The following is a 26227-nucleotide window of genomic DNA, read 5'->3' on the forward strand; positions in this document are numbered from 1 at the left end:
ATGTTTTGATTCTTGATTTGAGTGACCACCATCTCAGTAGATTATTTATTTAATTTGATACTTTTCTCTGTTTCCTATTCTGGAATGTTTCCTTTCCTGGAATCCAAATTTTAACCATACACTGACTGAGATTTATTTAAGTATTGTTTGCAATCATTTTATTGACAGTATAGAACTATGTGTAATCACTCTAATCAGTGAATTCAGTCAAACCGGTAACGTGAAATGATGCTGCTAGTAAATTTAACTTGAAAATGATCAGAGAAAGCCTAAAGAGTTAAGATCAGTAAAATTAGAATAAGAGTTTCCTATTATTTAGCCTTGTGCTAGAAGGGAAAAAAAAAGTGTAGCTATTGGCTCTATATGTTAACTTACACAAAATACACACATTATCTTTCCATGAACACAATAGTATGACATACAGTTTTTTCACCACTGGATTCATGTATGCTTTAAAATGAAATGAAAGGAACACACAGGAAAGTAGCTTCTTATCTTCCCAGATACAGCCTCCAAGAGTGCCTCTGCTGTGTACTGGAGTGAGTTTGAAGAAGTTCAGGTAATCATCATCTCCTAACCAGCAGCTTAACTTAAAATGCATCTTCATTTTTGTCCTTTCACTAAAAGCTTGCTTATTGACCTGTTTCTTTCCTATCTCCTAAACTTGGATCGGCTCTCAGTTGGGCTTGCATCTGTTGCTATTTGTAGCAGCAACCGCAGGATTCATTTGCTTCTTTTTCTCTTGCTGTGTATTTTTGAATGTTTTATAACTTTAGGTATGGTAATGGACATATATGCATATCCTTCTTGGTCAGGAGTTTTCAGAATTCTGTGTGAATATTGAATGTATGTATTCCTTGTTTTGCACTGTCTTAACATTAAGCTTTGCTTATTAAAATGTATTTGTTTTATTCCTTCTCTATAAATTGTAAGCTCTTCAAGGGCAGTGGTCATATATTCTATACCTGTTAATATATATATATATATATATATATATATATATATATATATATATCTCTGTTAATTCCCTAGAATCTAGTATTTTATCATGTGCATAATGAACTCTTAATAAATATTAATTAGAAGAATAGTGAAATACATGGGAATTCTCTGGCAGTCCAGTGGTTGGGACTCCGTGCTTTCACTGCTGAGGGCACAGGTTGGGTGCCTGGTCGGGGAAGTGAGATCCCACAAGCCATATAGCCAAAAAAAGAAGAGTCACTGGAAAAAGAAAAAAAGAATAGTGAAATAAAAAATGAGATTCTAAAATGCTATAATTTTCATTAGGACTCACAAGTGTATAAAATGTATTGGCTTTTTTCTTTTTTTCTTTGGAAGCTGTGACATTACAAGAATTAATTCACTTTATAATGTCATACTTCATAATACTAACGTGTGAGACTTTGTCAAGGCTAGAAATAGAAAAATTACAACTTGAGAGACTCAAGCTCAAGACCCAGTAGTCATTATAATCAACTAGTTGCTAGAACAGGTCTGTCTTTTCATCCTTTCTCCTGTCAGGTCATGAGGTTCTAACCTTCATACTTCAGAAAAACAGAGTTTTAGCTCTGTAGAATTTCAAAACAGTTCTGGACTTTAGTTCTAGAAGGAAGACCCTTTAGTCCTGATTTTGTTATATTCTGAAACATAATCAAATGTATTATTTACTTAATAAGAAACAATTTTGCTTTAAATACCATAAAAGTTCTTAAGAAAGTATATTTCCTAGAAGTTCTTCTTTTTGTTGTTTTTTTTGTTTGTTTGTTTTTTTGTCCATGTCTCATCATGGCTTGTGGGAGCTTAGTTCCCCGACCAGAGATTGAACCTGGGCCATGACATTGAAAGTGCTGAGTTCTGACTCCTGGACCACCAGGGAATTTCCATACAAATTTAATATAACATATCATGGCCAACCTGTACTACAGCTCAAGTTTTAATCTCTAGACCAACGTATAGCTTTATTTTTCTCCTTTCCCTCCTTCCAGATCCCTTAGTCACTCTAGCAATTCTTCCACTTCAAGGAGACAGTTAACTCTGTTGCTTTTTTATGATTTGATAGTCCTGCCCACCCCCCCTCAAATGTCTCACTTCCTTCAAATGTCTCGCTTCCCTCTTTTCTTAGCTAAATTTTCTTGATCCATCATTATAGTCATTCCCTTGCAAACATTCTCAGCTCCTTTGCCTCTCATTCTCTTAGTTCATATTCTTTGAGCAAAATCTCAACACTGAACAAAACCTATCCATCCATCTACTTCATACCTATACCTGAGCGGCTGACCGTACCTGAAGAAAACTCAATTTTGTTGACTTTTCCCACTTAAACGCAGGACTAAAAATCATAAATGAGCACATAATATTTCATTGGTACACTGTGCCATTGTTCATTTTATGCCTGCTCTTGCCTTGCACTTACTGTCCTTCCTCCTCATTTTCAGTTTGCTTTCTGTGTCATTATAAAAGAAGAAAATAGTTGGAAACTCTGTTTTCCCATTCAAATTTACCACTCTGCCAGCATCTCTACCCGCACTCTCCTGCCATTTCTGCTGTTCAGTGGATGAAGTGTCCCAGGTTGTCTCCAAGGCCATCTCTTCCACTTGGGCCTGGATCCCATCTTCTCTAACTACCTCAAAGATTGCTCCTGTAGTTATCCCCTCTTTTTTCTCTGTCATTGATTTTTTTTTCCCTTTCCTGATGAAAGGAATACGATAATCATATTCTGTTTTTTTAAAACATTGTTTGATTTGCCTCCTTTTTTATTATCTACCCCATTTTTCTGTCCTTCTTCCCAATGAACTTTATACAGTATTGCTCATTCATAGCCTCTGTCTACCTGTGCCCATTTCATCACCTCATATTTTTTCTTTAACCCACTCATATTTGGGTTCAGTCTCCAGTTATTTCACCCAAACTGCTCTCAATGTGATCATCATATTAGCATGCCTCTTAGTAATGATCATGTCAAAACTAGTTGCTAAGTTTGGGGAAGGTGTAGCTTATTCTTAAACTTTTTTTTTAACCAGAAGATAATGATTTTTAACACCTTTTGCTGTGAGTGGTAGTGCCATTTAGGGGAAGTCATTTCTGATACTGAGAAATGGAGAACATGATACATATGCTTAGAGTTAAAGATTGAACAGAGCACATTGGCAGGTTTTTAACAGTCATATTTTGTAGTGGTATCTGATGAAAGTTTACTGGATTGCCAGCCACTCCTCCTCTCTCCTTTTTAAAAAAAGCAGAGTAATAATTTTGGTAACTCTATTTCTTTGCAATGCTTATTAAAATATAGTCTCTACATGGCAGTGTGCTTGCTGCTGAGGAAGGAAAATAAAGTCTTTATAACATAGACAAATTGTAATTGTACCATGGCCAACGAAATTTAGAGAAAGCAATTGTAGTCTTTTACTAAAAAGGAAAGTAGATTTGAAACATGGACATATATTTTTAATACATAAATTTATGAGAACAATGTTTAATTCCCCTAAAGAGCTGAATATTGTTGTCAGTACTTTAAAAAATTGCCAGCAGTTGACCATTTTCAAAAGCTTATTGCTTTGTTATTGGCACTACATGGACTACACTATTTGTAGTTAAACAACCCTACCTTCTCCTCCACTTCCATTCTGGTATAAGAAATGTGGTATAGTGAGAACATCAGCTTGATGTCAGAAGATATACATTCTGGTGTCTTTCTCCACAGCTAATTTCTGTGACCTTGGGCAAGTTGTCTGACTGGTCTAGACTTCCGTGTAAGGGGAGAGTTGGAATGTTTTTTAATATTTTAAGTCCCATGATAGTAATTTCATATAAAGAGCTTAGTAGTTATTAGACTAGAAGGTGTGTAAATTTTTTTAGCTTTAGAGTTGTTCGTTAGGAGCTAAGCTTAAGTCATCTAAATATATTAACTGTACAATCAACATAGGATTTATTGACTTTTAATTTACAATTGTGAAAGTCATGACTTTATTCTGGAGTGTTAGATTATTACAGACATATATAACTACATTCAAGCAGATTTACAAGTGTATATATATATGTATTATTATAGTCATTCAGAATAGAAGTAAGCATATAAATTACTGAATTCTTCCTTTTTTTAAAAGCTAGTGTTACACTATTATATATAAAGTAGATAACTAATAAGGACCTGCTGAATAGCACAGGGAACTCTATTCAATACTGTGTAATGACCTATATGGGAAAAGATTCTAAAAAGAGTGGATATATGTGTATGTATGACTGATTCACTGTGTTGTACACTTGAAACTAACACAGCATTGTAAATTAACTGTACTCCAATAAAATTTTTAAAAAACAAAACAAAAAAAGCTAATGTTAAATTATTTTATAGTTTCCTCTGTGTTATATCTGCATTTTTAAATCATAGCCAGTTTTGTGTAGTCTGCAGTTATTCTAACAAAACCATTCTAAATTAGCAGTATAAGCAGTACAAGGAAAAGGGGAGGTTTATTTAAACTGCTCATTTTCTTCAGTTTTTAGGATTATGACGTTCCTTAAGTCATATTGTGTGATATCATATGAAAAATTATCCTGTTAAACATTGGAAAAGCTATTTCTGTATATTTATACTTCCCCCTTTTCAAAATCTTTCCAATAAATATAACTAGTGGAATTTAAGTCAGTCTTAAAACATAGAAGTAATCTGTATATATATACTTGTATATATTTAAAATATTAACTGGTATTTTGAATGTCCAAATATTATGTATTACAAAGCCCCTTTATCTACTCAGTGTTGTATAATTTGTTTAAATCATACTCTTGAGTTGAGATTTAAAGTTTGTTTCCAACAAGATGATTTGAAATTGTTTTCTTCCAATAGAAACTTTTAAAAATGAAGGGATTGGGACTTCCCTGGTGGTACAGTGGTTAAGAATCTGTCTGCCAATGCAGGGGACATGGGTTCAGTCCCTGGTCCGGGAAGATCCCATATGCCATGGAGCAACTAAGCCCATGCACCATAACTACTGAGCCTGTGCTCTAAAGCCCAAGAGCCACAACTATTGAACGCATGTGCCACAGTTACTGAAGCCCGCGTGCCTAGAGCCTGTGCTCCGCAACAACAGAAGCCACTGCAGTGAGAAGCCCACGCACCACAATGAAATGAGTAGCCCCCACTCACCACAGCTAGAGAAAGCTCATGCACAACAATAGAGACTCATTGCAGCCAATAAATAAATAAATTTATAAAAAAAAAAAGGAGGGATAGTAAGGGTTGGTAAGAACAGAAAAGGAAACTCATTAGATATAAAGTAGTATATTGGTTAAAGAACTAATTATCTAATAAGTGTAATAGCACAGTGTATTGAAAGATATGTTGATACTGGATTGGTCAGTTTAATGTGTAGTCTCTGTAAAAATAGAGATTGAGGTTTTAGTTGCATTGATTCAGAATAAGCAAAAATTAATAGTGAGAATTTATTTTTTAAATATTATACAAGTATATGTGCCTTAAAAAAAATACAGCTCCAGCCAAAAGAATGGAAATAACTGATGCACTTTATTTTCTTTTTAGCTTCTGGAGCCTGTCTGCCACCAGCTGTTTGAGCTCTATCGTAGCTCTGAAGTTCGGCTGAAGAGGTTCACACTGCAGTTCTTGCCAGAATTGATGTGGGTTTATTTACGGCTTACAGTTAGCCGAGACAGACAGAGTAATGGTTGCATTGAAGCACTTCTTTTAGGAATTTACAATTTGGTGAGTGGAAAATGATAGTTTGGGAAATTTTAAGTACATTTTAAAGTCCTCTGAAATAATACTTAATATTTAGAGGAAAATAAATTTAAATGTCTGTTGAATAACTTATTTGAATTAATTAAATTGAGTACAAAGGTGTTTAACAAGTAATTGCTGGTAGTGCATTTTATAAAGTAGGTGAAACTTATAATTGATAGCATTATTAATATTTTATGGCTTGTTTTTCTAATTATTTTGACTAATATTTATGAGTGCCTTAAAATTTTTTAAATTTATTTTTAATAGTCATTTGATAGAACATTATTTGATACTGTATTGTTTATGAAACTTTTTTCTTCTAAGGAATTCTTAGGTATCTTAAACATTATTATTCTGGTTTTTTTTTTTTTTCTTCTCATGGTGCCCAGTTTAGAACCTTGGTATTGAAATTCCTGCCCTTTGAATTCTTATATTCTGTATATTCACTGTAAATAAACACTCCACATGATAAAGTTAAGTTTGTAGTTGAGAGGTGCCTCACAAAACATTGAATCTCACAAAAAATATTCTTCTGCACCAGTGCTCACTCCTCTAAGTATTATCCCTTAAAAAAATCATTAAAAAACATTTCCATCACTAGAATCTGAAGGAAGGAGCTTGGCCTGTGGAATCACTTGTATTTTGTTTAAAACCAGGTCCTGCTACTTATTGGCTGTTTTAAATTGAAGCAAGTTACTTAATGTCTTGACTTCAGTTCCCTCATCTGTAAAATGGAAGTAAAACATTGTCAGTAGGATTAAAAGCAATTAGAAGAACCCAGCATGTTGCCTGAGGTGTTTATTGAATGTTTACCACTATTATTATAAGTGGTAGTAGTAATAGTAGTTGTATCATAATTTAAAATGTTTTTAATGAAAAGCTGGTGTAGATATAAAATTCTTTATTTTGCTACCTTGCCTGATTTTTTCTCTTAAAGTAGAAATTTTGTTGCGTATATCACTGTGACTCTAGTGCTTAGCACAGGCACTTAGTAAATGTTTGTTGATTTAATAATTGAGTTTCGTGTTTTGGATTATGTTTGACATTAAACTATCATTTCTGTTGTTTAGTGTAATAAAATTCAGTAGTGGGTCAAGTGAAGCAAAAAAATTTTTATAGTGGGATGCCTGACAGGTTCTTGACAGCATTTGTTAGTGCTATGCTTTAATTATCTTTTGGTATCTCAAAAATAGTGTACTGTTTTAAAAATGCCTGATTATATATCAGAAATGTAACTGTGGGGGATCTGTCTTCTTTTAATTCCTTTGATATCTGTGTTCTCTCTTCTCTGTGGTTCTCAATTTTTCTTACCATGCTGGGTTTCTTTTACATATTCATTTCTCTTTTTTCTTCTTTTCTTGCCTCAGCACTTCTCCCTTGCTTTAGTAGCCCCACGGAGAGTTTTATATTGCCCTAAACTTAAAAAAATTTCTTAACATCCTTCTCCACAGATATACACAGATATAAATAAAAAATATTTGGCTTAATTTGAAATTTAGGAATAAAAATTAAAATTTTATTGCCTAACTTAAATCAGGCCCATTCATCTTAACATAGACTTTCTCTGAGGCACAGGGGCCCAGATGTGGTGGTAACTAGCTTAACTACAGAGTAAACGATCTCTCTAGGGATTTTTAAACCATTTTCCTGCCAAATTTAAAGGTATGGCCATTGTTCACATGTAATTGGTACTCTCCTATGACATATTAAACTCTGAAACTAGCTCTATAGGGAAGTTCTTTTGGGTTTGTGTTCTGGTGATGATAGTTGTTTTTTTATTGTTGTTTCTTCCTTTTATGCTATGCAACTATCTCTCTGAATTTTATGCCAGTTATGTACACTAATATGAATTTTAAAAGAAACAGATTCATATAAGACAGTAGAGAAAAGGAGTGATGCAGGAGAAGCATTTCACCCCTCTATTTGCTGGGGTCTGTAGGCAGATTTTTACTGATAATTGTAGAAGATTGGCAGTGCCAGAGACTGTAGAAATGGATGCTGTTGACCTTTTCAGTGAAAGATAAAGTGCTTTTAAAAATCACAGGAATGTTTTTGTAGTCAGTAAAACTACTTAAATATGAACTTATGATTAATCACTTGGACTGCTATTAATTATGCTAATATATAGCTTATTTCAGGTCATTAATTTCTGAATAATTGTAATATTTTCTTTGTCAAGATTCATTCTGTGTTATAGCAGTGTGTTTTTCGTATTTTAACAAGTGTGGATCTCTTGGCTAAAACCTTTAATTTTAATCTTTTATATGGTAATTCTATTTTTAGTTTTCTGTGGAACCGCCATACTGTTTTCCATAGTGCCTATACCAACTTACATTCTTATCAACCGTGTAGGAGGGTTGCCTTTTCTCCACACCCTCTCCAGCATTTGTTATTGTAGAATTTTTAATAATGGCCATTTTGACCAATGTGAGGTGGTACCTCATTGTAGTTTTGATTTGCATTTCTCTAATAATTAATGGTGTTGAGCATCTTTTCGTGTGCTTACTGGCCATCTATATGTCTTCTTTGGAGAAATGTCTATTAATTTCTTCTGCCTATTTTTTAATTGGGTTGTTTGTTTTTTTTGTTGCTGAATTGTACAAGCTGTTTGTATATTTTGGAGATTAAGCCCTTGTCTGTAACATCATTTGCAAATATTTTCTCCCATTCCAAAAATATGGAACGCTTCACGAATTTGCATGTCATCCTTGTGCAGGGGCCATGCTGATCTTCTCTGTATTGTTCCAATTTTAGTATATGTGCTGCTGAAACAAGCACTGATTTTAATCTTTTAAACTTAGCCGTGTTACTACTAAAAGATCTGATCACTTGTAATCTCCCCAGCCTGTATGAAAATATATCATGAAAATTTGTGCCTACTTCAAGTCTTTGTTGTCATGATGTATTTGATTGATTGTAGTAGTATATCTTTCAATGTCTCTCAAAGGATAACTCAACCACCAAAGTGTGCTAACAGGTTAGAAAAGATATACTAGGGTAATAATATTTTTATATATTACTATTTCTAAAAATCTTCCTCCGTTGCCAATGATATGTTTGTTAAATTGAGAAAGTAATTATTATTTCTTTTAATATATCCCTGATTATTTTATTATCTCTGCATTTTTTTTTAACCATAGGAAATTGCTGATAAAGATGGAAACAATAAAGTTCTGTCTTTTACTATCCCTTCCTTATCCAAGCCTTCAATATACCATGAGGTAAGTAAGACTGGAATGGTAGACTTTTTAAGAATTATATTGAGTAAAAGTCAGTATCTTACTAGAGATAAATATTCCTAACCCATTTTACTGATTTGTTTCTTAAATGAAGATATTTGATATTCATGATATAAAGCTGAGCTGCCGTCAAGGGAGACAAAGTAATTAATGGAAAATTTTCCTCTAGTTCTGGTTTATTTCTTTTTCATTCTTCTGCTAGTATCATTTTCAGTCTTCTTTTTCAAAAATACTTTCAAAAATATTCTTTCAATTTTGTCTTCCATATTAATTAGAAATCATCTATGTTAGATTGATTTATTTTTATTATTTTTTAGGAAAATGACTACTTAGAAGAATATTAACACTGTATTTTATTTCCATTTAAAGGAGTCTGATTGTTGGATTCTGGTTGTTCAGGAACATTACATTTTTCTTTTTAAGATTTGTTTTCTTATTTATTTATTTATTTATTTATTTATTTTTGGCTGCGTTGGGTCTTCGTTGCTGCACAAGAGCTTTCTCTAGTTGCAGTGAGCAGGGACTACTCTTCATTGCGTTGCGTGGGCTTCCTATTGCCGTGGCTTCTCTTCTTATGGAGCACGGGCTCCAGGCGTGTGGGCTTCAGTAGTTGAGCGGGCTTCAGTAGTTGCTCGGGCTTTAGTAGTTACGGCACATGGGCTCAGTAGTTGTGGCTTGCAGGCTCTAGAGCGCAGGCTCAGTAGTTGTGGCCCACGAGCTTAGTTGCTTCTCGGCGTGTGGGATTTTCTCTGACCAAGGATCGAACCCGTGTCCCCTGCATTGGCAGGTGAATTCTTAACCACTTTGACCCCACGGAAGCCAGTAACATTACACTTCTGATTTTTGCTTATATTTATTTGGTTGAAATGGTGAGACCAATGATAATTACGTAGGTAGATAACTCCTGTTGAGCTGAGCTCCTTTTGCCTGCTCTCTTTAAGGATATATGCTATGAATCAAGCTTCTTGCTTGTAGTGGCCTTTAGTGCATAAGGTTGTGAGGAAAGCACTTAAAGAAACTTTACCAGTAGTCTAACAATCAAATTCCATTTTCTTACCAGCAAACAGTATCCAGTTGCCTCATAGCTCTATGCAGCTATTTATTTTCTTAATTAATTCCCCTGGGACTTTGTTTTGTGTTGGAAATAGAATGCCTCCTATGTAACCAGGGCTGGTTTTAGCATAGAACATTTCTGAGTAATAGATTTTAACTGTGTTCTGTGTTTCAAGTTATAAAATAAACTGGAGGTTAGTGAAACGTTTACCAATGGATGATTCTTCCAGCTTTGGAAACATGAAATCAGTTATGTCACTATTAAAGAGACATTTTGATCATAGTATTCTTGTTTGTATTACATAATTATGACTCTCTGCACCTTGCTTTTCTTCAAGGTAGAATGGAATTAATGAGAGTACCAACCTACCTGAAGTTAGACAAACCTCCAGGTTTGAATGCGTAGTCCCCAAGAGTGCTCTGAGTTCTGGAAACAAACAAATAAAAATTGATGCATTTGTAGCCTTTATTCTTTTCATCAGCTTTTCTTATTCTGTGTCCTAAATATAAATTCATCTTGTAATATTTCAAAAAACAAAGCAGTGTATTTTTAGTTTTATATATTGTATATATAATTTTTTAAAGGAGCTATAGAATGTCTATAATAGAAAAATGGAAGAAGTTTTGAAAGAGAAGAAGAAATGGTCTGAAAATGCCTTTTGTTGAACCAGAATTAAATATCCTCACGTGATACAGAGTTTTACTTCATTTTAGGGACACAGTCTCATACTTTACCTTGTTTTTGTAGCCCTCAACAATTGGATCCATGGCTTTGACAGAAGGGGCATTGTGTCAGCATGATCTCATCAGGGTTGTTTACAGTGATCTTCATCCTCAGAGGGAAACATTCACTGCACAAAACCGGTAATGGTCAAAACCGTAGACAGTAAAAATTGTTAATTTATGCTTAATAGTTATCTATAATTACTTTGGCTGAGGTTTGGTATGACAAAGGACAGAAGTAAAATATGTCATGCTAGTGAAATACATCATAACAGTGAAATAGTCATCCATAAACCTAGCATCTCTGTGTTGATCGATAGAGAGCTGTTCACAGGGTCCTAGCTAGGTGATGAAAGAATCTGGCAGATTGTCGGGTGGTGCCAAAGTTGGCCCTAGGGAAAAAGAGGCTCATTGCCTCCCTGCTTATGAGTACTATAAGTACCTGTTTGCCTTCCCTTGGTAGCATGTTTCTGCACAAACCATATCTATCTTATTATGGAACTCCTGTGGTACTTATTATGGAACTCTTCTGGTGTTTTTTTGACATCACCCAAGATATTATGGGTATTTCAGATTTCAGGATTATTTTATGTTTCAGTCATGGGAGCAGTCTCACTTGGTACCCATTGGTAAGCAGGTTGTCTCTCAAATGGAAATTTTCTGGTCCCAAATCCCAGAAGTTATTGCTAGGTGGCACTTACTGGCTTTTGCCATAAGCTCAAGTCTATACTCCACTAGGGGCTATTGTGCAGCAAATTAATGATCTTGTTGGCTTGGGGAGTCTTATTGACCCCAGTTTAGTGTGTTCAGTTAATATTAGAGGAAAGACGGATTTACAAGCCTTCTGTTTTACAAGATAGGGGAAGTGTTCCCCAGACACAGTATCCATTCTCATAGTGCATTTAGGTAAAGGAGACACAATCACTTCACTTAAAGTTCACTCAAACTTTCACCTTAATCATATCAATCATTGTATCCTTATAGCCTTTCAGTCTAGCCCATTACCAACAAAGAGAGCCTGTGTCACCATCCCCAACCTAAACAAACTTATCAGGTATGACATAGGTTACTTCCTAGAAGCTGAGGGCAAAGACTTTATTTGGGCAAGGGCAAAGACTTTATTTGGGCAAGGCCAAATTTTTTATCGTACATTGCCCTACATGGTTATTGTGAGGAATAAATGAGGTGATGCTTAAAACATGCTTATTAGCACAGTGCCTGGAATATATGTTAGGGATACTGTCATTATCTTTTTTTAATATTTATTTATTTATTTGGCTGTTCCAGGTCTTAGTTATGGCTCACAGGATCTTCATTGTGTCATGTGGGATCTTTAGTTGTGGCGTGCGAACTCTTAGTTGCAGCACGTGACATCTAGTTCCCTGACTAGGGATCAAGCCTGGGCCCCCTACATTGGGAGAGCAGAGTCTTAGCCACTGGACCACCAGGGAAGTCCCTGCCCTGGACATTTTAAATATAAAGAAGTAATTAAGTTCTCCTGAAAAGAGCATAAAACCATGTGGAGAGGGGCTGCTGCAATTCAGTTGGGAATTTCCGAAGTCCATATCTTTAAGTCTTTCCTCTTAGGGTGGTCAGATTCTTTAAAGAAAACTCTTCTAGTCTCTTAACTAGAGGACTGGCTGCTAGCGTTCTGATGGCCACATGAGGAAAGAGAACTTGAGGTCTCATTATCCAATAAGACCTATTGCACTAAGTTTTCTGTTTTCAGTATGTTCCCATCGTCCCCCCAGCCCTGACCCCAAACTGTAATCGTGCTTGGTGGTTCCCAGGTAGAAATTTCTCTTTTATCCTTTCAGAAAATAAATCTTCAATTTCCGAAAATAAATCTTTAATAAACCTAACAGCATAGAGAAAGAGAAAGGATCTGAAAATGTGACTGCTTCCACATCAGACTTTCAACTCAATTTTTAACTTTTCATTTGAAATAATTTCTGACTTACAAAATATGTTTCAGAAATAGTACAAAGAGTTTCCCTGTACTCTTCGCCACCTATGGGAAACATTTTAGAAGTGCAACATTCCTGGATCCTGCCCTCAGAGATTCTAACTGGGTCAATCTGGGTTGAGACCCAGAAATATGTTATTCTAAAACATCCTTAAATAACTATAATGTGCATCCAGGCTTAGGAGCCACTTTCTTAGTGATTGTAAAGATTAGGAAAACATTCATTTATTCAGTCAATAAAAGTTAATTGAGCAATAATAATGTATTAAACACTGTGCTGGACACTAGAGTTAGAGATGAATAAATCAGGGTCTGTGTCCTAAAGTTGCTTATTAGTAAATAGATAAAACAGAGGTAAAGACAGAGAACTGATTTAGTGGGATAAATGCTATGTTAGAGCTACGCAGATAAAGGGAACAGTTTTTGTTTGTTTTAGTTGGGAGAATTAAGAATGGCTTTATGTCTGAGATTAAAGTTTGAGCCAGGATTTGAAACCTTAGCAGGAGTTTCCCAAGTGAAAAGTATGTTCTAGTAAGAAAGGGTAGCATCCATAAAAGCAAGAAATTATGAAACTTTATGGCATATTCATGGAATGGTATAGGAGGATCGATGTAGTGTGGTGTATGTGGTAGGCAGGAGGGGGAAGTAAGTTTGGAGAGGTAGGTTGAGGGTCAATTTTAAAGGACCTTGTATGCCTGTGACAAGTTTGGGCTTTGTCATGCAGTCAATAGAAACAGTGGATTAATGTAGGTAGGGGAGTCATCTGTTCAAGCATGATGGGTTTTTTTTTGTTGTTTTGTTTTTTTCTTTTTTGTTTTTGAGGAAAATACAGATGGCAGCAAGAACTATGACCTTTAATAAGGCAAATAGAAATAGGGAAATTATTGAGGATATTACAGTAATCTGATTGAGAAATTATCTAGGTCAGTATTCAGTATTCAGTATTTAAATTGTTATAACCATCAAATGAAGAAATCATTTACTACAGTCTCTAAGTAGAAATAATTATTTGTAATCCTTTTTCCTTTTTTTTCCCCCTAGGTTTGAAGTCCTGAGTTTCCTCATGTTATGTTATAATTCTGCTATTGTGTATATGCCTGCTTCATCTTACCAGTCTCTTTGCCGAATGGGCTCCAGGTAAGAAGAATAATTATCATTAACCTTCTCACATACGAGGGTGAGTCAAAAATTATCCACACTCTGGCTGTAGAATTTACAGAAGTTTTAATATAACTGGAGTGCAGATAATTTTTGACTCACCCTCATATTTATTGATTATCTTCTCTCTGGTAGGCACTGTTGTAACTTCTGGTGATACAGCAGTAAACAAAACTCAGGGAACTTATATTCCTATAGGAATCCTTATCATCCCTCATGCATCATGACTTCTTGAAAATATTTTAAGTTTTAAAGAAGTATTTTCTAGCTCAACATTGAGCTAAGCCAAGATGTTTTAGGTTTAGGGTGGTTTAGTGCTATACCTAGTCACTGACTGGATGCCAGTTTTTATAAATCACTTTGAGTGCTTTGAATAAATAGTCCTCTATGTAGAGAAAGTCTTAAGAAATGTGAACTTTTTCCTTTATACATATATCTTACAAATAACTGTTTCTTCTTTGGATTAGATTAGCAGTAGCATCAATTATGTGTATGTCTCATTTGTATTTGTATATTCTAATCTTTACTAAATCAGAATTTCTAATAATTTGAACAGACCTGAGCTGAAATTTTAAATTTCCACTACTGAAAAAAAATTAAGTAGCATAAATTAGTTTGGAGACAGAATTTTAATTATTGAAGGAACACTCATTTTATCCTGCCCAATTTATTTTTTATTTGAGGAAACTGAGCTTCCCCCAGCCAAAGTTAAATGCTGTAATAGTTTTTCTGTTGCCTCATAACAAATTACACCATGAATTTAGTAGCTTAAGATAGCATGCATTTATTTTTTCAGTTTCTTCCAGTCAGGAGTCTAGGTATCGCTTAGCTGGGCCCTCTGCTTAGGGTATAAGAAGCTGCAGTTAAGATGCTGGCTGGAGTTGCAGTCTTATCTGAGGTTCATTTGAGTAGTTATACACTTTTCTTGGCTGAATTCAGCTCCTATAGTTGTAGGACTAAGGGCTTCAATTTCTTGTTGACTGTCTGCTGAAGGCCAGCCTCAGTTCTTGCCATGTGAGCCTCTCAGCATAGGCAGCCTACAACATGGCACCTCACTTCTTCAAAGCAGAAGAGAAGGAGAGACCTGCACTACAATCTTATATCATATAATCACGTAGTCATGTATATGTATGCATGAGAATCCTATCACCTTTGCTGGGTGTTACAAGCAAATCATGGGTTCCACCCATGCTCAAGAGGAGGGGATGACACAAGGGTGTGAATACCAAGAAGGAGGGATCATAGGGATCAGGCCTCGGTCCCACCCTCCCAAAGAGTTTGCCACCACAAATGCTTTGCACAAGTTCATGCTGTTGTATTACTGGGAAGAGACTGTGGTCCTATTTATAACCAAACACAGTTTTGCTAATTGGAGGAAGGCCAATCTAAAATAGCTGTAAGTTTGATTTATAAATTATCTTAAAGGATGTTATTTTCACTTGCCTATAATAATAACATGATTAATGACTAAAAAAATTCTCATCTCTAAACTAGATATTATCAAGAGAGTGTACTGTTTAAGCACTTACTGCCTATCTACAGATAAATTTATTTATAAATGACTGTTTTGGGCTCATTAAAACAAATCTGCAATATCTCTAATATGTAACATTATTGTGGCATGTCATAGAGTTTCTTAGTAACAAAAGTGATAATAGAGTTTAGTAGTCCTTAAACTTTTATTCACATATCCCCTAAGGAATTTTGAAAAACTATGTAGCATTTGTACATTTTTAAGTTAACATTTAAATTTTTTATTCTATTTTTAAATAGTTGTAAATTATATGCTTTCCAATATGTGAATATTGACATAATAAAACATAATTGTTGATTGCTATTTTAAATATATATATAATGTAAATACACAGCGATCTGATTGATACCCACCATCATCCCATATATGGAATAAATGAACAAGTTTTTCTTTGATAGTCTAACAGTCTTTTTGTCCTTAAAAGTGAATTTCTCTTCCACTTTATCCACATAATTTTATCCTAATATCGTGCTGTTATACTTAATTTTATCCTAATATTGTGCTATGTTATACTTTTATTGATCACCTAATTATACATCTCTGCTACCAAAAAATATGTAAATTAAAAATTTAAAAATATTTTCTGAGACCATGATGCACTAAACACTAAAAAATTTCTTTTGGACTCACCGTTACAATTATTCTAATAAATTAATTTATTAAAATAATAGAGGCACATAACAACTTTTGATAATTATTAAGCATAACTTTTCTGGAAGCCTCTCTTAATGAGGTGGAACATAGAGAGTTGTTTATGATACTTTGATTATTTGTTTTGAGATTTCTGTATCTTCCGCTAATTCCATCCTGATACAATTTGGGATGTGTGAAAGTTATGCATTTCTTATGTGAAGAGGGAGAAGGATGATTATGAAAGAGATACCTATTTGATAAAAGTTATTACTTTTATTGATATAGTCCACTAGAATGTATGTTTTATGAGGGCACAGATTTTATTTTTATCTTTTTGCCTGTTTTCAAGTGTATACATGGGCCCAGGACAGTGACTGACACAAAACAAGTACTCAAAAAATATTTGAGAAATGAGTAATTGAATAAGCGAATTCATGAAAACAAAAATGTTTTATTTAATGAGTCAGGAAATTACACCTGATAAATAATGTGTTTTCCTAGGGTTTGTGTGAGTGGCTTTCCACGGCAACACGAAAAACACTGGAAAGAACTCTGTGGTCGAATAGTATTGGATCCTGAATTTATGGTGCAGCTTCTCACAGGAGTTTATTATGCCATGTAAGTAGGTGTACTATGAAATTGGGTAAATTCTTTCTAGTGTTTAGAAACTTAATGTTTCTCTTTTTTCCTTATTCATTGTACAGCACTGAATTTTTTGTTCCATGATGGACCCGTTATCTTATTTTTCTAATATGAATTTCTTTTAATACTTTAAAAAAAATGAATTACACTTTTTATTTGACAGCTATGTAACAACAAAGGCAATTGTTTGTTTTAAGATATAATTAAAATGTAAGACTGAATTAGTTTAATGTGTACATCATAATTAAATATATGTTATATTGCAAAATGATTAACACAAGTTAATATATATCACCACAGATAGTTACAAATTTTTCTTTTGATGAGAACTTCTAATATCTGCTCTCTCAACAGCTTTCAAATATATAATACTGTGTTAACTGTGGTTACCATGCTGTACATCATATCCCAGGATTTTATCTTATAACTGGAAGTTTGTACTTTTTGATCACCTTCATGCTTTTTGCCCGCCCCCCAACCCCCTGCCTCTGGCAGCCACCAATCTTTCTTCTTCTATAAGTTCAGTTACTGGTTTTGTTTTGTTTTGTTTTGTTTTAGATTCCACATGTGCATGAGATTATATAGCAGTTGTCTTTCTATGTCTGACTTATTTCACTTAGCACAGTGGCCTCGATCCATCCATGTTGTCACAAATGGCAGGATTTCCTTCTTTTTTTTGGCCACACCGCATGGCACGCGGGATTTCCCTGACCAGGAATCGAACCTGTGCCCCCTGCATTGGAAGCACAGTCTTAACCAGTGAACATCCAGGGAAATTCCAGGATTTCCTTCTTTTTTTAAATGACTAAATAATATTCTATTGTGTGTCTGTATGTGTGTGTATACATGTGTGTATGTATACACATTTACATACACCTTTACACACGCATATATGTGTATATAATTATATGTATACACATACTATATATACACGTACATACACACATACACCATATTTTCTTTATCCATTCATCTGTGTGTATGTAAAATAAGTGCACACATATGTATATACACATACATACATATACATCTCCCCATGTTTTCTTTATCCATTCGTCTGTGTGTATGTATAATTAGTATATGTATACACATACATACGCGTACACACACACACACCATATTTTCTTTATCCATTTATCTGTCAATTTACAATTAGATTGTTTCCATGTCTTGGCTATTGTACATAATGCTGCAGTGAACATGGGGGTGCAGGTATCTTTTGGAGATAGGGAGTTAGTTTCCTTCAGATATATAACAGAAGTGGAATTACTGGATCATAGAGTAGTTTCATTTTTAATTTTTTGAGGAATCTCCATATCATTTTCCATAGTGGTTTCACCAATTTGCATTTCCACCAGTAGTGCACAGGGTTTACTTTTCTCCACATCCTTGTCAACATTTTTTATTTCTTGTCTTTTTAATAATAATCATTCTGACAGATGTGAGATGATTTTGATTTGCACTTCCCTGATGATTAGTGATGTTGAGTGCTTTTTCATGTATCTGTTGGCCATTTGTATGTCTTCTTTGGGAGAAAGTCTGTTCAGATTCTCTGCCCATTTCTAAATTGGATTGTTTTTTTTTTTTCTGTTGACCTGTATGAGTTGTTTATATATTTTTAATATTAACCCCTTATCATATATATGATTTGCAGATATTTTCTCCCGTTGCAAAGGTGCCTTTTCATTTTGTTGATGGTTTTCTTTGCTGTGCAGAAGCTTTTAGTTTAATGTAGTCCCACTTGTTTACTTTTGCTTTTGTTGCCAAATCCAAAAAATAATTGCCAGGACCAGTGTCAAGAAGCTTATTGCCTTTGTTTTCTTTTAGGAGTTTTATGGTTTCAGGTCTTACATTAGTCTTTAATCCATTTTTAGTTGATTTTTGTGTGTGGTATGAGATAGTTGTCCAGTATCATTCTTTTTGCATATGGCTATCTAGGTTTCCCAGCACCATTTATTGAAAACACTATCCTTTCCCTATTTTCTCATATTTGTTTTTTAAATTAATTGATCATATGTGTATATGTTTGTCAGCTCTCCCTTCTGTTCCATTAATCTATGTGTGTTTTTATGCCAGTACCGTATTGTTTTGATTACTAAAACTTTTTGGTACAGTTTGAAATTAGTATCATACCTCAAGGTTTGTTGCTCTTTCTCAAGATTGCTTTGGCTATTCAGGGTCCTTTGTGGTTCCATATAAATTCTAGGATTATTTGTTCTATTTCTATGAAAAACACCACTAGAATTTTGATAGGCATTGCATTGAATTTGTAGATTGCTTTGGGTAGTATGGACATTATAACAATATTAATTCTTTCAGTCCTTGAGCATGAAATATCCTTCTGTTTATTTCTGTGTTGTTCAGTTTCTTTCATTGAGGTCTTGTATGAAAACTGTAAGTGTACAATGCTCAGATCTTTTACCTCAGTTAAATTTATTCCTAGGTATTTTTTGTATGCAATTGTTAATGGGATTGTTTTCTTAATTTCCCTTTCTGATAGTTTGTTATTAGTGTATAGTGTATTTTTGTTAAGAAATGCAGTAGATTTTCATATATTGCTTTTATACCTTACAAGTTTACTAAGTTTGTTTATTCTAACAGTTTTTTCGTATAGTTTTTAGAGTTTTCTACAGTTGACTGTTAAACAACAAAAGGGTTAGGGGTGTCAGTTGCACAGTTGAAAATCTGATTATAACTTTATAGTCAGCCTTCTATATCCACAGCTTCAACCAACCACAGATTGTGTATTACTGTAGTTGGTGTTTATTGAAAAGAATACATGTATAAATGGTCTTGTGCAGTTCAAACCCATGTTGTTCAAGGGTCAACTATATATATATATCATGTCATCTGCAAATAGAGACAGGTTTACTTCATTTTTTCTGATTTGCTACAACTTCCAGTACTGTGTTGGATAAAAGTGGTGAGAGTGGACATCCTTGTGTTGTTCTTGATGTTAGGGGAAAAACTTTCCATTTTTCACTTTTGAGTTTGTTGTTGACTATGGGCTTATCATGTATGGCCTTTATTATGTTGAGGTACATCCCCTCTCTGTACCCACTTTCTTTTTAAATATTTATTTATTTATTTGGTTGCTCCAGGTCTTAGTTGCAGCAGGAGGGCTCCTTAGTTGTGGCTCCCAGGCACCTTAGTTGTGGCATGCAAACTCTTAGTTGCAGCATGCAGGATCTACTTTCCTGACCAGGGATTGAACCTAGGCCCCCTGCATTGGGAGTGTGGAGTCTTACCCACTGTGCCACTAGGGAATTCCCCTCTACCTGCTTCTTTGAGAGGTTGTTTTTTTTTTTTTTTTTATCATGAATGGATTTCACATTTTGTCAAATGCTTTTTCTGCATCTGTTGATATGATCGTGTGATTTTTATCCTTCATTTTGTTAATGTGGTGTATCACAATTGATCAAATTGCAGATGTTGAACCATCCTTACATCCCAGGGATATCATGATGTATGATCTTTTAAGTGAATTGTTGAATAGTTTTCCTGATATTTTGTTGAGGATTTTTGCATTTATGCTATGTTCATCAGGCATATTGACTTGTAATTTTCTTTTCTTATAGTGTCCTTGTCTGATTTTTGTATAAGGGGGATGCAGGCCTCAATATGACTATGGAAGTGCTCACTCTTGGAAGAATTTGAGGATTGGTATTATTTCTTTGAATGTTTGGTAGAATTCATCCATGAAGCCATCTAGTCCCAGACTTTTGCTTATTGGGAGGTTTTTGATTACCAATTCAGTCTCCTCTGGGTACAGTGATGGGTCTGTTCAGATTTTTATTTCTTAGTGATTCAGTCTTGGTAGGTTATATATTTCTAGGAATTTGTCTATTTTCTGTGTTATCTAATTTGTCAGTGTGTAATTGTTCATAGTCCTTTCAGTACTTTTAAAATAGCTAAAATATAACTAGTCATTAAACTGAAGTCTAGAAATTGTCAGGTTTTTTTTTTATGGAACTCTGTGTCTTTCTACATAGTTCATAACCCAGGTTTTCATGATGCGTTAATAGATTACCCTAAATATCAACACATGATAAAAACCAATTTATACGAAGAGACATCTGTAAAAATTTTTTTAAGTTTTATTTATTTATTTACTTACTTATTGGCTGTGTTGGGTCTTCACTGATGTGCGTGGGCTTTCTCTAGTTGTGGCGAGTGGGGGCTACTCTTTGTTGCCATGTGTGGGCTTCTCATTGCAGTGGCTTCTCGTTGTGGAGCACGGGCTCTAGGCACTCGGGCTTCAGTAGTTGTGGCATTCGGGCTCAGTAGTTGTGGCACATAGACTTAGTTGCTCTGTGGCATGTGGGATTTTCCCGGACCAGGAATCAAACCCGTGTCCCCTGCATTGGAGGGCAGATTCTTACCCACAGTGCCACCAGGGAAGTCCCTCTGTAAAATATTTTAAATGTTAGTATTGAAATATTCATTTTGTTCTTGTAACCAAAATAGTTTAGAAATGCAATGAGGGGAAGGAGAAGCTGGAACAAAGTGAAAGAGTAGTATTGACATTTATATACTACCAAAAGATAGCTAGTGTGAAGCAACTGTCTAACACAGGGAGATCAATTCAGAGAATGCTAAGGGGTAGGATAAGGAGGGTGGGAGGGAGGCTCAAGAGGGAGGGGATATGGGGATATATGTATAAATACAGCTGATTCACTTTGTTGTACAGTGGAAATTGGCACAAGTATAAAGCTAGTATACTGCAATAAAGATTAAAAAAAAAGAAATGAAATGATACAAAAATTAACATGAAAATCTTGTTACAGAACCAAAATAATAGCACTTGGAACAATAAAAAAGATTGTTGTTGAAACTTAGAGATATTTGCTAAAGACAGTAAATAATCTGCTTCTCCGTAGGTATAATGGACAATGGGACCTTGGCCAAGAAGTTCTTGATGACATCATTTATAGAGCTCAGCTAGAACTCTTTTCTCAACCACTGTTGGTAAGTTATTATATTTGCTTTTTTATTAAACATTCCTGTGCCTGAAAAGGGCACTAGTAGGTATAAAATTCAATGTGTAATATATGAGGCATTTCAAATCATTGAGGGAAAAAGGTTTATTCCATATTAACAATTGGCGAGAAAACAAAATTGGTTTAGATCCTTTCCTCTTACAACATATCAAAATAAAGTTAAGGTAAATTAAAGAATTGTCTTAAAATCCTTTAAGAAAAGAAAAAGAAAAGTCATAAATATTTGCTCAAATTTCTAGAGAAGGAAGAACTTTCTAAGCTTTAGTGATAGGACACATCACCGAAAATGGTTGACTTTTTTCTTTCCTACATAAACATCTAAATTCTAAACCATCAGGCTTTTTTTGTTTGCTTATTTGTTTTGTTTTGTTTTGTTGGCCCCGCCATGCAGCATGTGGGATCTTAGTTCCCCAACCAGGGATCAAACCCGTGCCCCCTGCAATGGCAGCACAGAGTCTTCACCACTGACCCACCAGACAGTCCCTAAACCATCAGTTTTTTAAAACCAAAATTAATATGCAGTATGCACATTGAGAAAAATATTATCCACAGGCATGACAAAAAAGCGAGTTACTGTTTTGTTCTATATAAAAATTTCATACTCTTCCACAAAATAAATATATCTCCAAAGGGTAAATAACCAATCAAAAAATAAAGGTGAACATCTAATAGCAGAGAAGGAAGGCATTTTCTCTGTTACCAGTAGCATATGACACAACTCTGAGCATCCCTTTGCAGAAGCAGTTTGGTAATGTGTGTGTGTTTTCTTTGACCTACTATCCCATGTCAAGCAACATTTCCCTAGAAACTACTTAAAGTTTTTTTTAAAGTATTGTGAGCAATAGATCAATGTTAGTTTTAATTACTCTAAACATTTTACAGCAGAGAATGACTAAGTTATGTTATTTACTTGATAAAATTATATATTTGAAAATTCGTATTAAAGAAACATGCTAGCTGTGTTAAGTGGTAAAGCAGTATACAACTATGTTTTTACTCTAGACAGGACAAAGGAAACATAACAAATGCTAATAGTTGTCTAGGTGATTCAACTGTGGATAGTTTTTATTTCATTGCAATTTTCTGTGTTTTCTAAGCTTTTTGTAGTATTTTTATAATAGTATTTTTAAAATATTATTAATATATTTTTACTTACAGCAATTTAAGAGTACAATTTTTGAAGCCATTTTCTTCATATCATTTTTTATATTTTAAGCTAAATATAAATTTATTGAAGTGCCATTTAGATTAATTCTTTCATATTTGAATTTTCTTTTTTTCCTCATGTCAACATCCCCAATTTTACCCTGAAGGTTACTGTAAAACATATGGACAGGGAGTTGCCTGGTGATCCAGTGGTTAGGGCTCCGTGCACTCACTGCTAAAAGCCGGGGTTTGATCCCTGGTTGGGAAACTAAAATTCCACAAACTGCGTGGCACAGCCAAAACAAAACAAAACAAATGGACAAGATGAAAAATTACATCATAATAATAACACCTTGCATTTGTGAGACTTTAAATTCATACTTTTATCCTTATAAGTCTTATAAATTAACTAAAAGTGGCATTTCCAAGGCAATATAGGTAGAGATTAGTAATCTGTAGCTCTAGAATAATCCTTTACTCTTAGGGGTCTCCAAGGGACCCAATAAATAACACTCCTTTTCTCTGTTCAAAAATAGAGTCCAGTGATAAATAGATAAAATAGTTGGTAGATAGAAAAACAAACATCATCTTTATTGCTGATAAAGGCTAGGTTGAAAGACTTCACTCCCTACACTTTAGTCTATGAGGGTGAGTCAAAAATTATCCGTACTCTGGCTGTTGAATTTATAGAAGTTTTAATATAACTGGAGTGCTGGTAATTTTTGACTCACCCTTGTAGGTGGTTTTTGACTTACCCACTGGAGAGAAGGTTTGAGTTGACAGAGCAGGCACAGATATCCAGGTTGCTGCATTTCACTTGTCCTATCCAAGTGGAGAGTGAGGGAAAAAGTCGGTCCTCTGGCTCAAGATCTTTGCTAGGTTAGCACTACCCAATCAGGAAACATGGACCAGCCAGTGGCAATTACTCTCTAGCCAGATATCTCACTCTCCTTGATGGAGGGCAGAAAGTGGTGGGAAAAAAATGCCAGATGTGTTTAGGGAAAATTTCTCCTCATGGAAACAAAGCCAGTTTTTTTTTATTATAGATTAAATTTTACATGTTATTTATCATCTGAATAATCAGAAACTTATTCTAAATTTTCTTATGTCAGGGTTCAAATGTTAAAAACACTTTTTCTCCCTTTGGACTGTTTTTTCTCTTTGAAAGTCAACAACTTCAAGGAATCCAGTGGGGTGTGTGACTCACTTTTTTTTTAATGAATTCTCATTTTAAAAGCCTGCCTAAAAGAATACAGACCAGTGGAGATACAAACATTTCTGACACATTATACTTGTATATTTTATAATACAAGTTTTAAATACATATTTAAAAAAGTATGGAAACATGAAGTGTAAAATAAGCATAAAATTGTATATTGTGTGTAAATATATATGAGAGTATATTATCATTTTAGGTTGCCAATGCCATGAAAAACTCATTACCATTTGATGCTCCTGATTCTTCACAAGAAGGCCAGAAAGTACTTAAAGTCGAAGTCACTCCAACAGTGCCGAGGATTTCTCGGACTGCAATTACAACAGCTTCGATCCGTCGCCATAGGTGGAGGAGAGAAGGTGAGTACAAAATTCCTATAGCCCGCTAATGGATTAAAGTAAATTTATCACTGTTTTTACAGACGATATTAAGACATGATATTATGGTACTGTATATAATTAAAGTAAAATTGTTGTTAAAAATAGCACTAGAAATGTGGTTTAAATATCCGAATTCATTTTAATATAAATATGTATATATAGTTTCTAAAGTAGAAAGATGTTATTTAGACTACTCTGTATTGAAACAGAAAATAAGATCAAGTTAATTTTTGTCTTTTTTTGAACTAGTAATAACAACAGGAAAGAAATTTCTTTAAACCTGTTACTGTACTGGGAAAAAAGGTACCTGTATGAGCATTGCGGGAGAAAATTATATAACTGGCTAAACTAACGGTAAAATACAAGCTATCCATAAAAGAACTGATTTTTATCTTTCTTTTTCTTTTCTTATAAGTGCTGAATCCAGCAGTATTTCATAGGCATATGGTACTTGAATAGCCAAGCTGTCTTGCCTAAGAGATATTAATTGCCATTTTAATGATCTCTGTTTTTCTCTCCTGTTCATTTGCAAACCTCACATTGTTCATCTGCTGCCTTATGTGTGTGCATACTGTGCACACACATGTAACTATATAAATAATGTTTGTGTTTATATCATATCCATATATACATTCTCTTATCTGCCTGGGTCAAAATGCTCAGAAAAGAATAGAGCAGCACAAAAGCACTAAAATTTTATATGTTGAATCCCAGATGGCTTTGACTTCTCAAACGAGGCTGACTCGAGTATTCCTGGCTCCCCGATCCAACACGGCTCCACTGACCTAGGGATCAAACGTGTGCAAGAGGGGGAGGTGCTGGTGCACAGGACTCCTGAGCACGGCTCACCGGAGCCCAACTCAGCAGCAGCCACAACAGAGGGTAGGACAGAGATGAGGAGGCAGAAATCAGTGAGGCAGTTGCTGGAGAAGGATCCTGGCTCTCTGTCCCCAAGCAGAACATCTTTCCATTCTAGTGTGTGTTTCCACTACCCCAGAGTGTATTAGCTCCTCCTTGCAAAGCGCACCCCCCCATATGCCTAGCACCAGGTCAGGTACAATCTTTAGTTACCATCTGTGCTGGCCTGGAGTCTGCATCCCTGTGTAATTAAAGAACAGCTTGGCATGGCTACTAACAAGGGAGAGGCCTGTCTCCAAAAGATCTGCAAATGCTTGGGATTTTTTCATTACTGAGCATGTTTATTCTAATATCAGGAAAGGAAAAATGTACCCAGTGGACATGAGCCTTATTAGTCAATATGCATCAATTTCATTTATATATAATTTATTATTTTGAAAATATGTAAGGAGAGTTTTAAAGCACTAATACGTTATCTTTGAGAAACTGGACTCAAGTGGAGCCGGCCGATTTATCTCTAGTCCCAGGGTAGTCAATTAACAAGAATTTCTTATCTCTTTGACAGAATAAATCAGTATTGATTGGCTTTTTATAATCTTTGAGTCAAGCTGCCTGGGTCTAAACTAGTGAACTACTGACATTTCCTCTATAAATGTGCTGTCCTGGTGCACACTACATTTTATCATTTATTGTAAATAATGATTGTCTTATATACCTCCCAAACAGAATTGAAATGTATTATTTAGAGGTTATAAATCCTAGTAGATCTTTGTTCTACAATGTGGGTATCTCAAATGAGATTTTTTTTTTTACCCCTCCCCTGTCACCACAGCCACAACCACTGTCTATAAAAGAACACTTCTCTCTGGTAGGAAAGTATTTATTTGCTGTTTTATATGTGATGCAATAGAAGCTGGTTTTGTGAAAGAGGGAACTGTAGCCTAA

The 26227-nt window shown here is 34.7% G+C and overlaps 1 protein-coding gene and 1 non-coding gene across 9 annotated transcripts in view; one reads left to right on the forward strand and one right to left on the reverse strand.

Annotated features, from left to right (window-relative positions):
- Window positions 1-26227, forward strand: part of HYCC2 (hyccin PI4KA lipid kinase complex subunit 2) — a 63333-nt gene that overhangs the window by 26174 nt on the left and 10932 nt on the right. For 5 of the 8 annotated variants that reach the window (XM_057745367.1, XM_057745363.1, XM_057745366.1 and 2 more), the window contains 8 exons: window positions 5537-5716; window positions 8875-8955; window positions 10775-10890; window positions 13757-13852; window positions 16542-16658; window positions 21563-21650; window positions 24244-24403; window positions 25139-25306. In XM_057745367.1, coding sequence (XP_057601350.1) covers window positions 5537-5716; window positions 8875-8955; window positions 10775-10890; window positions 13757-13852; window positions 16542-16658; window positions 21563-21650; window positions 24244-24403; window positions 25139-25306 — 1006 coding nt within the window. Of the gene's footprint in view, window positions 1-503; window positions 560-5536; window positions 5717-8874; window positions 8956-10774; window positions 10891-13756; window positions 13853-16541; window positions 16659-21562; window positions 21651-24243; window positions 24404-25138; window positions 25307-26227 lie in introns of all 8 variants that reach the window. The other 3 variants (XM_057745370.1, XM_057745371.1, XM_057745369.1) reach the window with 3 other exon arrangements.
- On the reverse strand, window positions 8406-8512 carry LOC130859777 (U6 spliceosomal RNA). Its single transcript, XR_009055319.1, has one exon. It is a non-coding gene; the product is annotated as a U6 spliceosomal RNA (small nuclear RNA).

The sequence above is a fragment of the Hippopotamus amphibius genome, chromosome 8 (assembly GCF_030028045.1).
Source record: "Hippopotamus amphibius kiboko isolate mHipAmp2 chromosome 8, mHipAmp2.hap2, whole genome shotgun sequence".
NCBI lineage: Eukaryota > Metazoa > Chordata > Mammalia > Artiodactyla > Hippopotamidae > Hippopotamus > Hippopotamus amphibius.